Source organism: Triturus cristatus, chromosome 7, assembly GCF_964204655.1.
Source record: "Triturus cristatus chromosome 7, aTriCri1.1, whole genome shotgun sequence".
NCBI classification, from domain to species: domain Eukaryota; kingdom Metazoa; phylum Chordata; class Amphibia; order Caudata; family Salamandridae; genus Triturus; species Triturus cristatus.
Window position 1 is genome coordinate 1,750,820,285 of NC_140590.1, and position 15,526 is coordinate 1,750,835,810.

The following is a 15,526-nucleotide window of genomic DNA, read 5'->3' on the forward strand; positions in this document are numbered from 1 at the left end:
TAAATTAAATGCTACTAATGGGCCTGCAGCACTGATTGTGCCACCCACACACGTTGCCCCTTAAACATGTCTCAGGCCTGCAACTGCAGAGACTGCGTGTGCAATTCTACTGACACTCCAACTTGGCATTTAAAACCCCTTGCCAATGCTTGAACTATCCTTTCATTACACATAAGTCACCCCCTAAGATACGTCCTAGCTAGCCCATAGGTTGTGCTGTCTAGCTAAGAGGTAGGTCATGTACTTGTAAGTTTTACATGTCCTGAATACATTCATTTTTCATTACTGTGAGGCCTACTCTTCTCATAGGTTAACACTGGGACTCCCTTATTACACTTTTAAGCTACAATTCCAGGTTAGAAAGGTTAGCTGTGTCATGTTTTTTTATCTTTGGAATGGTAAAAACAAGTCCTCTTTACGTGTAATGTTGGATTTAACATTACTATTTTTGAAATGGCACTTTTAGAAAGTGGAAATTTCTCTAATCGTACAGCTCTGTGTGTCTGCAGCCTGTCTCCAATACTAGTCTGGGATGGGTGACAGCTTCATTTTGTGCATTCCCTCTAGACAGCCACAAACACAGGAAAGGTAGGTGTGTCTGAGTACCCATCTGCATTCTGATAGCACTTCCTGGGCAGGAAGGGAGGGAGGAGCTGACACTTACACCTGCATAGGCAGTGTTCTGTCCCCACATAAAGGACTGATTACTCCCCACGGGGAGCTAGGGCTGGAAAGAAAGGGCTTCTCTGTACTTCAAAGCCCTTTCTTTGAAGTCACCCCCAAATCAAAGGTACAACTGGGTATAAGTACTAAGTCTCTGACCTCACCAAATCAGACATTTCTTGACCTGTAAAGAACCCCTGTCAGAATAACTTGCTGTGCTGCTACAAGGACTGTCACTCTGCAGGACTGTTGCTCTGGAAGAATGGCTTTTCTGATGTGCTGCCCTCCTGTCTGCTGCTCTCTGACCCTGCTGAGGGAGAGCTGGACTGTGCCTTGAAAGCAGAGTGATCTCCAAGAGCTTGTTGGTTTGCCTCCTGTTGCTTCAGACTCAGGGATATCAAAGTCTCTAATCCTGCTCCTGTCCCTGGTTCACTGGAAGTTGACCCAAATACTTGCACCAGAAAAATCAACGTATCTCCAATCTGCTTGGAGCAGAACTGACGCATCAACACTGATGAGGGTGTAGAATCATAGCACTGCCCTCGGAACTGCCATATCGCATTCAGAACTACTGCTACGGAACCAACACATCGCAGCCACTGTGTGGAGAAGATTTACGCATCACCCTTCCACCATAGATTAACCGGGCACATTGCTTTTGGAACCGCCGCAATGAGAATCAGCGCTTCGCTCAACGGGCCCGATGCATCCCAGCAGTTGCATGGAGAAATTTGGCACAACACCCCACTGTATGGGGACCATCATTGCATCTCATGCTGCGACAAAGATAAAGGTAATTTTGCTCCGCGGGCCCTGCGTGGGCCCTGTAGCCGGCCTGAGCTCCATAGCGGGTGGCCTGAACTCTTGACTTTGTCTCAGTCCAGCACAACCAGATAACCTCCACAGGGGCTTACTGCTTCTAAGTGCTAGAAACACTTTTATTCTTTGAAAATACATATCACGACTTCTTCATATTAGATTTTTGTTATTTTGGTCTGGTTTTATTTATAAAATAATAATCTATTTTTCTAACCCGGTGTGGAGTCTTTTTGTGGTGTTTTCATTGTGTTACTGTGTGTTGTGTTGCACAAATACTTTACACCTTGCCTCTTAAGTTAAGCCTGCCTGCTTTGTTCCAAGCTACCAGAGGGTGAGCACAGGTTAATTTAAAGTATGTGTCTTACTTACCCTGACTAGGATTGTGGTTCCTGCTTGGACAGGGTGCATACCTCTGCCAACCAGAAACCCAATTTCTAACAAAAGCCATACTAAAATCGATGCTTTTTACAAAGCCTTTTAGTTCTCGGATTGTTATAGTGTAACAAGGCAAATTCTTCACTGACAGTTCACCTATCTCTATCAGGTTTAAATTAATGGTACTGTAAATGGGAGATGACCTCATAAAATACATTTTTACAAACAAATCTACTTGATTGTTTTCCAGTTTTCTGTTCCGCTCATGAGCGTGTTTGACGTTGCACCACAAGGATTTTTCAGTGCCCATGTATGCCATGTGGGTCATTGCTGGAGTCCTGCATGCTTGTATGATGCTTGTATAGTGCCTTCTAAGAACTAACTCTTGCACGCTTACCTCTGCGTCCCTTCTTCAGGTCCACTGTGGTTCTGTTTTCACTACGGGTTGCCACTGGTCCTGGTATCCTTCCTGAAGCTGGCAGAGATCGTCACACTGGTTACTTTTGGTAAGTGGCACAAGCAAGGTCCACAGCTGGAAACACTAGTTGGGGGTATAGGGGATCCACTCAGGGCCGGACTGGCCATAGCCGGTACCAGGCATTTCCCCGGTGGGTCGCCAGTGTGGCGGCCGTTTTTGGGCCCCTGGGGGGGCCGTTTTTGTTACAGGGACGTTTTTGCAGCATAGCTGCAATATCAGCCCCTGTAACAAAATGGGACGAAACCAACCCTGGCAAACAGCTTGGCCACATCCCCAACTCCCCTGGGGGGCGGCCAACCACTTCGCCAGGGACAGTTTTGGTTCCCAGTCCGGCCCTGGATCCACTGCAGGAACCCACTCTTCAAAGAGACTAGTCTTGGCTACCCCTGGAAGCAGAAGATGTTAGCTTTCCTTTCTGACAGAGATTTGAAACTAGGGAAAGAACCAAAGACCCGGGAGAGACAGTCATTGCCAGAAACGACCGAGAAGAGGTGATAGTCTGCCGACGTCATGTTTCTTGGGGAAAAATGTGTTATCATTATATAAACTGAAAACGTATTATCTAATTGCTTGACACTGTTAGCAGCAACATTGTTTTTAATCATAAAAAGCAAACAATATATATTTATTAACAGATAGTGCATGAGTCTGCATGGACACCCATCTTGTAATGCATTTCACCTTGATACAAACCATTCAGAGATGAGAACCTATGCTTGTGCGTGTATAAGTAGCTATCTTCGAATGTTTTACAAAAGTAAAAAAACCTTCAAAGATGGAAGCCAGTGCACACGCAGGTACATGCTTGCTTATTCCAAGACAGCCATTTTTGAAGAGTTTTGGTTAAAATGTATTTAAAAAAACATTTCAAGATTCCCACTTATTCTCTGATGTGCATGCACGGTCAGTGATAGTGCAATGTTTTTTTAGTTTACAAAGGCAAAAGATTGGTAGTCTTTTCCAGATCTGTCGACTATGCCAGTGCCTATTGCCTTTCTCTTCCTGTGGATGTGTGTCATTAAAAGGTGAATTCAGATTACAACAAGCTGTTCTCAAGATAAAACTGCCAATAATGTGATCAGTCCACAAATGTTAATCAATCAGTCATATCATTTGTAAAGCGTGCTACATACCCGTGAGGGTCTCAAGGCGCTGAGGGGGGTGCTGCTACTGTTCAAAGAGCCAGGTCTTGAGGAGTCTTCTGAAGGTCAGTAGGTCTTGGGTCTGCTGTAGGCGGATGGGGAGGGGGTTCCATGTCTTGGCAGCGAGGTGGGAGAATGATCTGCTGCTGGCGGTCACTCTTTGGATGCGGGGGACAGTGGCGAGGGCGAGGTCGGCAGAGCAGAGCTGGCGGGTGGGGGTGTAGAAGCTGAGTTGGCTGTTGAGGTACGCTGGTCCGGTGTTGTGGAGTGCCTTGTGTGCGTGGGTGAGGAGCTTGAAGGTTATCCTCTTGTCGACAGGGAGCCAGTGCAGGTCTCCCAGGTGGGGCGTGATGTGGTTGCGGCGAGGGATGTCGAGGATCAGGCGTGTGGAGGCGTTCTGGATGCGTTGGAGCCGTTTCAGGAGTTTGGTCGAGGCTCCTGCGTAGAGAGCGTTTCATAGTCCAGCCTGCTGCTGACGAGGGCCTGGGTGACCCTTCTTCTCGTTTTGGTGGGGATCCACTTGTAGATCCTGCGGAGCATGCGGAGGGTGTTGAAGCAGGAGGAGGAGATGGCGTTGACCTGTTTTGTCATGGAGAGGGTGGAGTCGAGGATGGCCCCTAGGTTTCATGCGTGGTCGGTGGGTGCTGGAGCTGTTCCTAGTGCCGTCGGCCATCAGGAGTCGTCCCAGGCTGAGGGGGTGGATCTGAGGATGAGGACCTCCGTATTGTCTGAGTTCAGCTTCAGTCGGCTGTTCTTCATCCAGTCGGCGATGGCCTTCATTCCTTTATGGAGGTTGGTTTTGGCGGTGTGGGGGTCTTGGTGAGGGATAGAATCAGCTGGGTGTCATCGGCATAAGAGATGATGTTGAGGTCATGCAGTCGGGCGACGTGGGTGAGCGGTGCCATGTAGATGTTGAACATTGTTGGGCTGAGGGATGAGCCCTGGGGTACGCTGCAGATGATCTCGGTGGCTTCGGAGCAGAAGGGGGGGAGGCGGGCGCTCTGAGTTGTGCCGGAGAGGAAGGAGGTGGTCCAGTCCAGGGCCTTCTCTTGGATTCCGGCATCGTGGAGGCGTGTTCGTAGTGTGCAGTGGCAGACCGTGTTGAAGGCAGTTGACAGGTCCAGGAGGATGAGGGCCGCGGTCTCTCCGTTGTCAAGCAGGGTTCTGATGTCGTCGGTGGTGGCGATGAGGGCAGTTTCGGTGCTGTGGTTGCTGTGGGACCTGGACAGGGACGGGTCCAGGATGCTGCTCTCCTCGAGGAAGCTGGTCAGTTGTTTGTTGCGGCCTTCTCGATGACCATCGCCAGGAACGGGAGCAGGGAGATGGGTCGGAAGTTCTTGAGGTCCTTGGGGTCTGACCTGGGTTTCTTCAGTAGGGCGTTGATCTCGGCGTGCTTCCAGCTTTCCGGGAAGGTCGCTGTCTCAAAGGAGATGTTGATGGCTTTTCGGAGATGGGGTGCGATTGTGGTGCTGGTTTTGTTGAAGATGTGGTGTGGGCAAGGGTCTGACGGGGATCCGGAGAGGACGGTGTTCATGATCTTGATGGTGTCGTCATCGTCAATGTTGGTCCAGGAGAGCAGGCGGTTGGTGCGGAAGGTGGTGGTGGGGACGGATGTCTCAGTGGTTGCCGGGGCTGTCGCGACGTTGAAGCTGTCGTGGATGTCTGCGATCTTGCGGTGGAAGAAGGTGGCCAGCGAGTCACACAGGTCTTGTGATGGTGGGATGTCGTTGGTGTTGGAGCTGGGGTTGGAGAGTTCCTTCACGGTGTTGAAGAGCTCTTTGCTGTTATGTGCGTTGCTGTCTAGGCAGTCTTTGAAGGAGGCCCTTTTGGTGGATCTGATGAGGTGGTGGTGTCTGCGGGTGACGTTCCTGTGGGCTGCATAGCTTTCCGGTGTTCATTCACGGATCCAGTTCTTCTCTAGCTTTTGGCATGTTTGCTTTGAGGCCTGGAGGTCTTCAGTGAACCAGTTGGAGGGTTTCTTGAGCGGTGCGAGGGTGTTGGCGCAGTCTTCGATCCATTGTCTGAGGTTGCGTGCGGCGGCAGGGTCGGGTCTGCGGGTGGGCTCCGGGCGAGGGTGGTGGATAGCTGGTCTTCGGTGACTTTGCTCCAGCAGCGGCGAGGCAAATGTTGGGTGCGGTTGTGCGCGGTGGGTTTCCGGAAGGTGAAGTGGATGCACCGGTGGTCACTCCAGTGGAGCTCGTGGTGTGGTTGAAGGAGACGTAGGAGCTTGCGGAGAAGATGGGGTCAAGCATGTGGCCGGCGGAGTGGGTGGGTGTTGTGATGAGTTGTCGGAGTCCGAGGTTGGTGAGGTTCTGTATATATGTATATATGTTAGAATATATTACTGAAAGTGGCACAGATTATTAAAATGTTAAGTCAGTTAAACTATTCATCAAGTATATGTATTCCTATTGGTGTTTTGTGGTGTGGGTCATATATTGTCAGTAGTACCTTTGGACCTAGTTTGCAATGATTGTTTGGTCCCATATTTCTACCGAGGCATCTCTGGCACTGCATGTGACAGATGAAACATCTGGATATGCAGATGAAAATCAGTGAGCTCGGTCTTTTTACATTGACTTGTGGAAAGATGCAGGCTCATCTTACCAAACATCCCAGGATGCCTCTACCCAGGCAATAGATGTGTCCTACACACCTTCAGAAGCCTATGATACTAATGGCTTCTGTTTTTTCTGTACAGCATTTCCCTCCTTGTTACTTTACACTAGGAATCTAGTTGATTTTGTTTGATGTGTTTGGGATTGACGCTTATTGCTTGTTCTATGAATGTCAGTAACCCACTCAACATGGTCTCAGAAGTTGTATGAGGCACTTGCTTCAGGAATGTGTCCTTTTTAGTAAGTGGGCTTCAAAAAGCTGACCACAGCTTTTTGTGTGGCCTAGAGCATGCGGTTGCATGCACAGTAACGCGCACAGGCACCATCTGGCTTTCCTCTCAGGGCCTTTAGCCGTCGCTCTTCCAGGGGAACGCACACCACTCGCAGGCTCACCTCCTGCTCGGCCTCTCAGTTAATACTTAACTTTCGCGGCCGCGGGGCCGCGCTGGGACCATCTGGCTTTTCTCTCAGGGTCTTTAGCCATCGCTCATCCAGGCGCGCCCGCGCACACCACTCGCAGGCTCACCTCCTGCTCCCCCTCTCAGTTAATATTTAACTTTCGCGGCCGCGGGGCACGCTTGTGTTTTATTCTTATTTTAACTAGAGCTCGTTTTCCAGCAAAATGGTGACCACCTCCAAGGCTCTTGCGGCGCCCGCTTCACGCCATCCATGCTAGTTTGATATAATGTCATTTTACTCAAGCCGCTTTCGCAGTGTGGCTGCCTCCTCCTCCCGTAGCCTCGGCGCGGGCCGGCTGGTGCTGCTGCTCCTCCCCTCCTCCCGGCTCCCTCAGTAGTCCTGTGTCCAGCTGCTGCTCTGGTCTCCTCCCCTTGTACTCTCAAGTCACTGGTTGCGCTCTCCACCTGTGCTACTGCTTTCCTTTCCACCCACTCCATAACTTTACCCCGTTGCGGGTTCTCCTCTTGTTAATTTTGTGCTGGATCTAGATCCTGTTAGCATGGTGCTGGGTCACCCGTGTTTCTCCGTGGGCCAATAAATCATCGCCTACCTCAGAGATGAGGGACTGCTGTCTGTTCCTGCTCCTCGCAATGTAGGGTGGAGACACGGAAGAAGGGTTTGTTGCTCGCCTCGGAGCTAAGCATGGCAAAACCTTAGTGGTGTCATCGCTACTTACCACACGCCTGCTGGCTTCCTGCAGTCCAGTCTCTAGTTTAGGACGACATGCACCACTATGCCTTTCTGCAGGCTTCCTGCACTGAAAAGCATGCTATTGTGACTGTTCCAAAAAAATAAATTACAGCACAGGCAGATACATCGATTCTCTTACTATAAACTTACCTGTAACTCGGTCGCCACCTCACACACATATGCTACCACAGCACACCACGGCTTCCCACACAGCCACATCAAATATGTTACTGGGCGTACAGATGTAAGCACAAGAGTATTGCAGTGACAACACTTCCAGTGACATTATCAATTACACATTATTAAACCCCTCAGCTAAGTGGATGATTTATGCCTCTTTTCTCAATTAAAGGTAGAAAAAGAATTGTGGGGAGTTTTAGGGAGGAGGGACAGGCAAGCGGAGCACCGCACATATTTTCTCTTGTCAACACCAGCACACTACTATCTTGCCACAGGCTGTATTGGGTGAATTAAAATGCTCTCTCAATGAAAAGTGATTAATATAAGTGTGCATATTAAATAGCTATGCAGCTTTTTTGCCACATTATTTGTCCGTCCACTGTAAAATAGGAAGGTGGTATTTGAAATCAGGCTGTGCTTTTTATTCTGATGATATAGGGGCTCTTGTGCAGTCTCAGCTGCTGATGTATTTCTATGCATATGTGAAGGGTATGAGAAAAGCACTGCATGCAGTGGAGGAGTGTGGCTCAATGGTTAGAGCGGCAGACCCTGAAGCAGAGTTCTGGCCAAGGACCAGGGTTCGATTCCCGCCTCGGCGGGGCTCGGGCTCAATTTCCTCGGACCTGTCTATTCTCGCCTCGGTGCCTATTCTAATCATGGGCCCCACGCTGCAACTCTGGGCAATAGCTTGCTTAGCCTCCACACCGGCCCCAACAGCGCTAAGGATGCCTGGCTTCACCCTGGGGGTGCCCAGGAGTGGACACTTCACAGGGAAAGCCAGGAGGGGTTCCACAGCGGTATGAGTATCAGCGCCAGGAAACCGCAAAGGCGACCCCGCAAGGTGTCCGTCTGGTGACAGTGCGCTCTATAAGTACCTTGACATTTACATGCATGCTGGCGGTAAGCCTGCATTTCAGGTTCCCCGATCTCTCTGTATCACTCCGCACGGCTAATATTTTACAGCAGCCAAAAACTCCCGGTAAATTGAGGACGACGCGAAAAAGGAGCACCGGTACGTGACGGACAGCCATGGACCCCATCCTCCCCTACCCGTGGAGTGCCTTGCCCGTTTGCGTGATGGTGAACTAGTGGGGCTGAGGCCCAGCACAGCCAAGTATGTCTCCTTCTCAGACTGTGGGGCAGGGGAGCCGAGGGGAGTGACATTGGAGGGACTGGGGAGTGAGGCATGCGGACTTGGACTGTGGCTGCGTGTCTGCCTGTGTGCCCTAGACCCAGTGGGTGTGCCTTCTTCCCCCTGAGTGTGCGTGACAGGAGGTGTGTGCTTGCCCTTCCCTGTTGGTGTGCTGCCTGTGTCTGGTGGGGTGCGTGGCTGGGAATGTCTGTGTGTGCTTGGGACAGGCATGGGAGTGGGAAGTGTGGATGGTGCAGGGGTAGGGGGGGACGAAGCGCTGCAGGAGACTCACTGCTGCCGTCAGTGACGAGTCCTTGGACCTCAGCAACATCCGTTGGTCAGACATCGCTGATGACATGCCCTCCATGAACGACACCATCTGTGTCAGCAGTCTGGTGTGGCCATGGAGGACAGTCAGGATCGATGTCTGCCCAACCTGCAACTGCCGCTGAATGTCCACAGACTCGGCAGTGAGGGCAGCAGGGGAGACAGGGGCAGGGGGTGCGGTGCCTTGCACGAAGGAGACACGTTGTTGCCCTACACGGACAGAAGGGACCCGAGCAAGTGAGAGGGCGGTGATGGGAATGGAGGGGGCGGTGACAGTTGTAGTGCTGCTGCCAGCTGTTGGAGCAGCCTCCGCCCCCTCAGGGAGCTCAGCCTCGGACCCGTCAGCGTCGTAGTCGGTGTTGGTACTAGACAGGTCCTCCGCCTGACTCCCCTCGCCCTCCGTGCCACTTGATTCCATCGAATCCCCAGCAGTGGTGGCACCGGTGGTCGATCCCTCCTCCTGGTCCGTGCAGGTGTCTCCCTTGGTGTCCCCCGATGATGCTGTGTGCAAGGTGAAGAGACATGAAATAATCAGTCACCTGTGTACATCTGACACATGAGTCCAAACAAAATCGGTCACAGTGCATATCAGGAAATGCATCATGAGTAACATCTAGAATACTCCACACATATGTAAGCCATGCACTCCCCAGTTGGTTCACCCACCATGCCCCCTGAAAAAATGAACATCAGGACACAACAGCAAATAACTCGATATCCAATTATACTGAGAAGCTAGTGTCTTTGAACAGTGGAGCACAGCCAGACTATGAAGGCATGCCACCTCTTGTTCACTGTGAAAGAAACAGTATTGGTGTACCCAAGGCCAAATAACAGACGCCAATGTTGAAGGTGTCCCCACACTCAGAGACCTGTGGCTACTCTGTAAACCCTAAAGAAATACATAGTGATCCCTGGGGAATCACAACACTTTACACAATCGACATGTTTGGAATGTGTTAAAGTGCCACTTTTGGAACAGAACAAACATGTGCCTGGATAACAGAAGTCACACAAGGCGGTGCACAAAAAACTACTTTTACACAGTCATTGTATTAGCTGCCAGCCTAATGCAAACAAGCCACTGTTAAGAAGAAATGTCGTATCAGGAAGTACATATACATGGCACCACGGTGGTCTGGATGACTTGACACCCGTAAGTTGGTATCAGCAACAACCGAGGAATAACGCTAATGCTACCACACTGTGGGAACATGGATATGTATAATCTATACTCAATTTTATTACTGAACTGTGCCTTTGTTTTAAATGTGCCAGCGTGTCCCCTAAAAGTGTAAAGGTGGTTTCTTGTGCACTTACTTGGGAGACATCTGTCATGCAGGCACATTATTGTCCTTCACAACAAAAAATCAAAGTCAAGCATATAAACTATTGGGACAAGTGTAGTCATTGCCAAGGTACAAGACATATTGACTAACAACTTGAATCATGCCACCTGTCACATGGCCATCCGTACCATGATGACACAGTTGGCAACACATCTGACCCACTACCTGTCATGTGGAGTGGCACACATGTCCAGACACAGGACAATGCATTAGCTAATGGCCCTGCAATTGTGTTGGAATAAGGAGCACCTGCACTGAGGAGACACCCTCATGGGAACCAAGAATGTCCACACAGATGTCAGCACACACAGACCAAACTACGTAGCATCTGGAGCACACACCGGTGCCAAAAATGGATGAGCAGGAAACATGTCTTTTAACTTTTGCCACATGCTGCAATGCACAAACATTACACCCTGCACAACATGCCTGGGTCACTGCACGTTCAGTGTCTGTCCAGACAATTATCACACACAGGTCAGACCTGGCAAGGAGACATAAGGTTTGGACATGTAGGCCTTGCCTGCACAAACCCCCCCTACCTGAGACAATGTGATTGAGACAGAGCAAGTAGTTACACCTCTTAATCTGAGATTAATAAAATGTGCATCCAGAACTCCTAAATGTACTCAACATCACCTCGTGAGGCTGACCACACATATTTGTGACAAACAACCATCAACAGATAGTTGTACATAGACACACAGGCACTGGCCAGTGTGAGGATGCACAAGCCTAATGGGGTCACCATGGACAGTGGACACATGTAGCACACTTAACGGAAATACAAATGAGGCCATGGAACAATGCCACAGAGGCCAACCTATGCTGAACACACAGTGAATGGGCACAGTGTTTGATGCCACACATGATTCCTAGGAAAAGGTGTCTCAGGGGACAGTAGTGGGCACACTGCTCCATGGTCCTGGAATGATCTGACTGTAACAGGAGCAACCGTCCCGGCACTATGCATATCTCCCACTCATGCACATATTGTCTGACGCCACTACATCGGTCATGCATGCTGCAAGTCTGTTTATTTGAAACCTCACACTCCTATGTTGAGACTCAGGACAGTGCCAACAATTATGGACCCCCAAATGAGTGAACAGGACAGGGCACAGGCAAGGTACCAACACATGTCACAGACCACCCCCACCCATGATGCTGAAAGCAGTGTGCACCTTGAATAACTTGCAGCCTAGATGACCATGTGCAATAGTGATTACACACAGACCAGGGAACACATGTCAAGGAGGGGAAGGGAGGAAGAACAGCACCGGTTGACTTGGGGGAACAGGATATGCACTGCACATATAAACCCTGGCAGTGTATCCAGGCGACTGAGCACTTGAATCATGCCACCTGTCACATGGCCATCCATACCATGATGACACAGTTTGCAACACATCTGACCCACTACCTATCATGTGGAGTGGCACACATGTCCAGACACAGGACAATGCATTAGCTAATGGCCCTGCAATTGTGTCGGAATAAGGAGCACCTGCACTGAGGAGACACCCTCATGGGAACCAAGAATGTCCACACAGATGTCAGCACACACAGACCAAACTACGTAGCATCTGGAGCACACATCGGTGCCAAAAATGGATGAGCAGGAAACATGTCTTTTAACTTTTGCCACATGCTGCAATGCACAAACATTACACCCTACACAACATGCCTGGGTCACTGCACGTTCAGTGTCTGTCCAGACAATTATCACACACAGGTCAGACCTGGCAAGGAGACATAAGGTTTGGACATGTAGGCCTTGCCTGCACAAACCCCCCCTACCTGAGACAATGTGATTGAGACAGAGCAAGTAGTTACACCTCTTAATCTGAGATTAATAAAATGTGCATCCAGAACTCCTAAATGTACTCAACATCACCTCGTGAGGCTGACCACACATATTTGTGACAAACAACCATCAACAGATAGTTGTACATAGACACACAGGCACTGGCCAGTGTGAGGATGCACAAGCCTAATGGGGTCACCATGAACAGTGGACACATGTAGCACATTTAACGGAAATACAAATGAGGCCATGGAACAATGCCACAGAGGCCAACCTATGCTGAACACACAGTGAATGGGCACAGTGTTTGATGCCACACATGATTCCTAGGAAAAGGTGTCTCAGGGGACAGTAGTGGGCACACTGCTCCATGGTCCTGGAATGATCTGACTGTAACAGGAGCAACCGTCCCGGCACTATGCATATCTCCCACTCATGCACATATTGTCTGAGGCCACTACATCGGTCATGCATGCTGCAAGTCTGTTTATTTGAAACCTCACACTCCTATGTTGAGACTCAGGACAGTGCCAACAATTATGGACCCCCAAATGAGTGAACAGGACAGGGCACAGGCAAGGTACCAACACATGTCACAGACCACCCCCACCCATGATGCTGAAAGCAGTGTTCACCTTGAATAACTTGCAGCCTAGATGACCATGTGCAATAGTGATTACACACAGACCAGGGAACACATGTCAAGGAGGGTAAGGGAGGAAGAACAGCACCGGTTGACTTGGGGGAACAGGATATGCACTGCACATATAAACCCTGGCAGTGTATCCAGGCGACTGAGCACTTGAATCATGCCACCTGTCACATGGCCATCCGTACCATGATGACACAGTTGGCAACACATCTGACCCACTACCTGACATGTGGAGTGGCACACATGTCCAGACACAGGACAATGCATTAGCTAATGGCCCTGCAATTGTGTCGGAATAAGGAGCACCTGCACTGAGGAGACACCCTCATGGGAACCAAGAATGTCCACACAGATGTCAGCACACACATACCAAACTACGTAGCATCTGGAGCACACACCGGTGCCAAAAATGGATGAGCAGGAAACATGTCTTTTAACTTTTGCCACATGCTGCAATGCACAAACATTACACCCTGCACAACATGCCTGGGTCACTGCACGTTGAGTGTCTGTCCAGACAATTATCACACACAGGTCAGACCTGGCAAGGAGACATAAGGTTTGGACATGTAGGCCTTGCCTGCACAAACCCCCCCTACCTGAGACAATGTGATTGAGACAGAGCAAGTAGTTACACCTCTTAATCTGAGATTAATAAAATGTGCATCCAGAACTCCTAAATGTACTCAACATCACCTCGTGAGGCTGACCACACATATTTGTGACAAACAACCATCAACAGATAGTTGTACATAGACACACAGGCACTGGCCAGTGTGAGGATGCACAAGCCTAATGGGGTCACCATGGACAGTGGACACATGTAGCACACTTTTTTTTTTTTTTTTTTTTGAAACCGTTTATTGCAATCTCAAAAATATACAAATATGGACCTACAACCTTCCGGCCGGCCGCTAGAATGACAGGAGCATATGACATACGTTCAAAAAACACTTGGCGTTGCAAAGCAGCAAAATCAGGAGGTATCAACGTCGTGGGCCACATCACTCTGATCCCACAATACGGTTCCATTTTATACAAACCACACATAAATCACACCCGCAAGGCAACCCGCTATCGAAAGTAACAGCACGTGCTCCTCAAATGGGGGACCCCAGCCATCCACCGGAATCTAAAGAGGGGAGGGGGAACAGATCAAGGACTGGGGAAACCCTGTGGCCGGGGCTGGTGGAAGGGGTCAACTAGGGGGACGGGGCTGGCGAGGCAGCAGGCAGCAGTGGTGGCGCGCAGATACCCCCGCGGTAGGCGTTCCAGGGGCCCCATACCTTCACCCATGCCCCAGGCTTACCCCTCGCCACATACACCACCTTTTCTCGGAACATGCACCAATCCATGTGTTCTTTCCAGGCCGACACCGCCGGGGGCCTCTGGGATCCCCACAGTTGGGCAATGTCACGCTTAGCTATCATATATCCCAGAGTCACCCATCGCGTCTGCGGAACCGAGTAGTCGGTTGGTTCCCACACATTCAGCAAGCATCTCCTCGCTTCAGGCAGCAGCGCGACACGCGTAACCACTCGCAGGACCTCATGCACACCACGCCAGAATCGCTCCACCTTCGGGCATTCCCACAAAATATGCAAAAAAGTCGCCAAAGCACCACACCCACGCTTACATAACCCGTCCTCAGCATAGCCCATACGCAGAAGCCTTGGTCCCGTCATGTAAACCCGGTGGAGTATCTTAAGCTGGACGAAGCGAAGGCGAGCCGGTATGGCCACCTCCTTCGGAGAGGCCACTGCGGAGATCCAGTTCTCGTCGTCCAACTCCAGTCCATCTGCAACCCAAGCCTCGCGGAGGCCGGTCAGCAAGCCCGAGCGGTCGTTAATCAATTTTTTGTAAATAAGGGAGATCGTGCTGTCCGGAATGTGGCCATCCAGCACTCTGTCCTCCAGGGGGGACGACTCCGGGATGGAGGCGACGTCTGGGAAAACGGAGCCCAGTGCGTGGCGGACCTGCAAGTACCGAAAGTACTCACTACCCTGCAGCTGAAACTCCGTCTGCAGCGTCTCGAATGTTTTAAATCCCCCCCTCGTCCAGAGATCCCCCACTTTACTGATGCCTATCGTGTCCCACTTCTCGAAGCCCTTCGAGGTCCACAGGGAGCCCAACCTCTCAGACGCATACAACGGTAATGCCCGGGTCAAGCGGTCCTTCCACCCCATAGCTGCGTTAGCCGCATGCCATACTCGCACCATGACACACGTAGGTCCCGTCAAGCGGGGGTCGGGCGCGCCAGAGTAAAGTGCTCGATTGTAGTCGCCACTGGGCAGGAGCATCTTGTCCATTTCAAATGCCGGGTTTAAGGCGGGCCCGTAGAGGCCGTGATTAATTGCAGCTAGCTGGGAGGCCCAGTAATACCGCTTAATATCCGGGAGGGCTATCCCCCCGTCGTACCACGGGAGCGTCAACTTCGCCAGGGCTATACGCGGCCTCCCGTCCCAGAACAGGCGGCGCTGTAGACTCTCCACCTCACGGAAGTAGCGCGCCGGGACTAAGTCCATAGTGTTCTGGAGAGCGTACAGGAAGCGAGGCAAGGACATCATCTTAAACAATGCCGCCCGGCCGAGCGGCGAAAGCGGCAGGCGCCGCCAGCGCACGACGTCCTCCTTCAAGCGCTGGAGGGGGGGAAGCAAATTCCGCTCGTAGCGGGCCTCCGGGTCCAGAGTAATATAGACCCCCAGGTACCGGAACCCCTGAGGGGCAATCTGGATCGGACAGCCCCGAGGGAGGACTGGAGCCTCCCCGGAAAGCACATACACACATGATTTAGCCCAGTTGATGACAAGGCCTGAATTGCGGCCGAATGAGCGC

At 50.9% G+C, this 15,526-nt stretch overlaps 1 protein-coding gene across 2 annotated transcripts in view; it reads left to right on the top strand.

Moving 5' to 3' along the window:
* LOC146812992 (killer cell lectin-like receptor subfamily F member 1) overlaps positions 1 to 15,526 on the top strand; it is a 146,569-nt gene that overhangs the window by 12,734 nt on the left and 118,309 nt on the right. The window contains exon 2 of one of the 2 annotated variants that reach the window (XM_085614662.1): positions 2,274 to 2,363. The exons of the other annotated variant lie outside the window; for it this stretch is intronic. Within the exon in view, the coding sequence (XP_085470788.1) occupies positions 2,274 to 2,363 (90 nt within the window). The remainder of the gene's footprint in view (positions 1 to 2,273; positions 2,364 to 15,526) is intronic. 2 annotated transcript variants of the gene reach the window in all.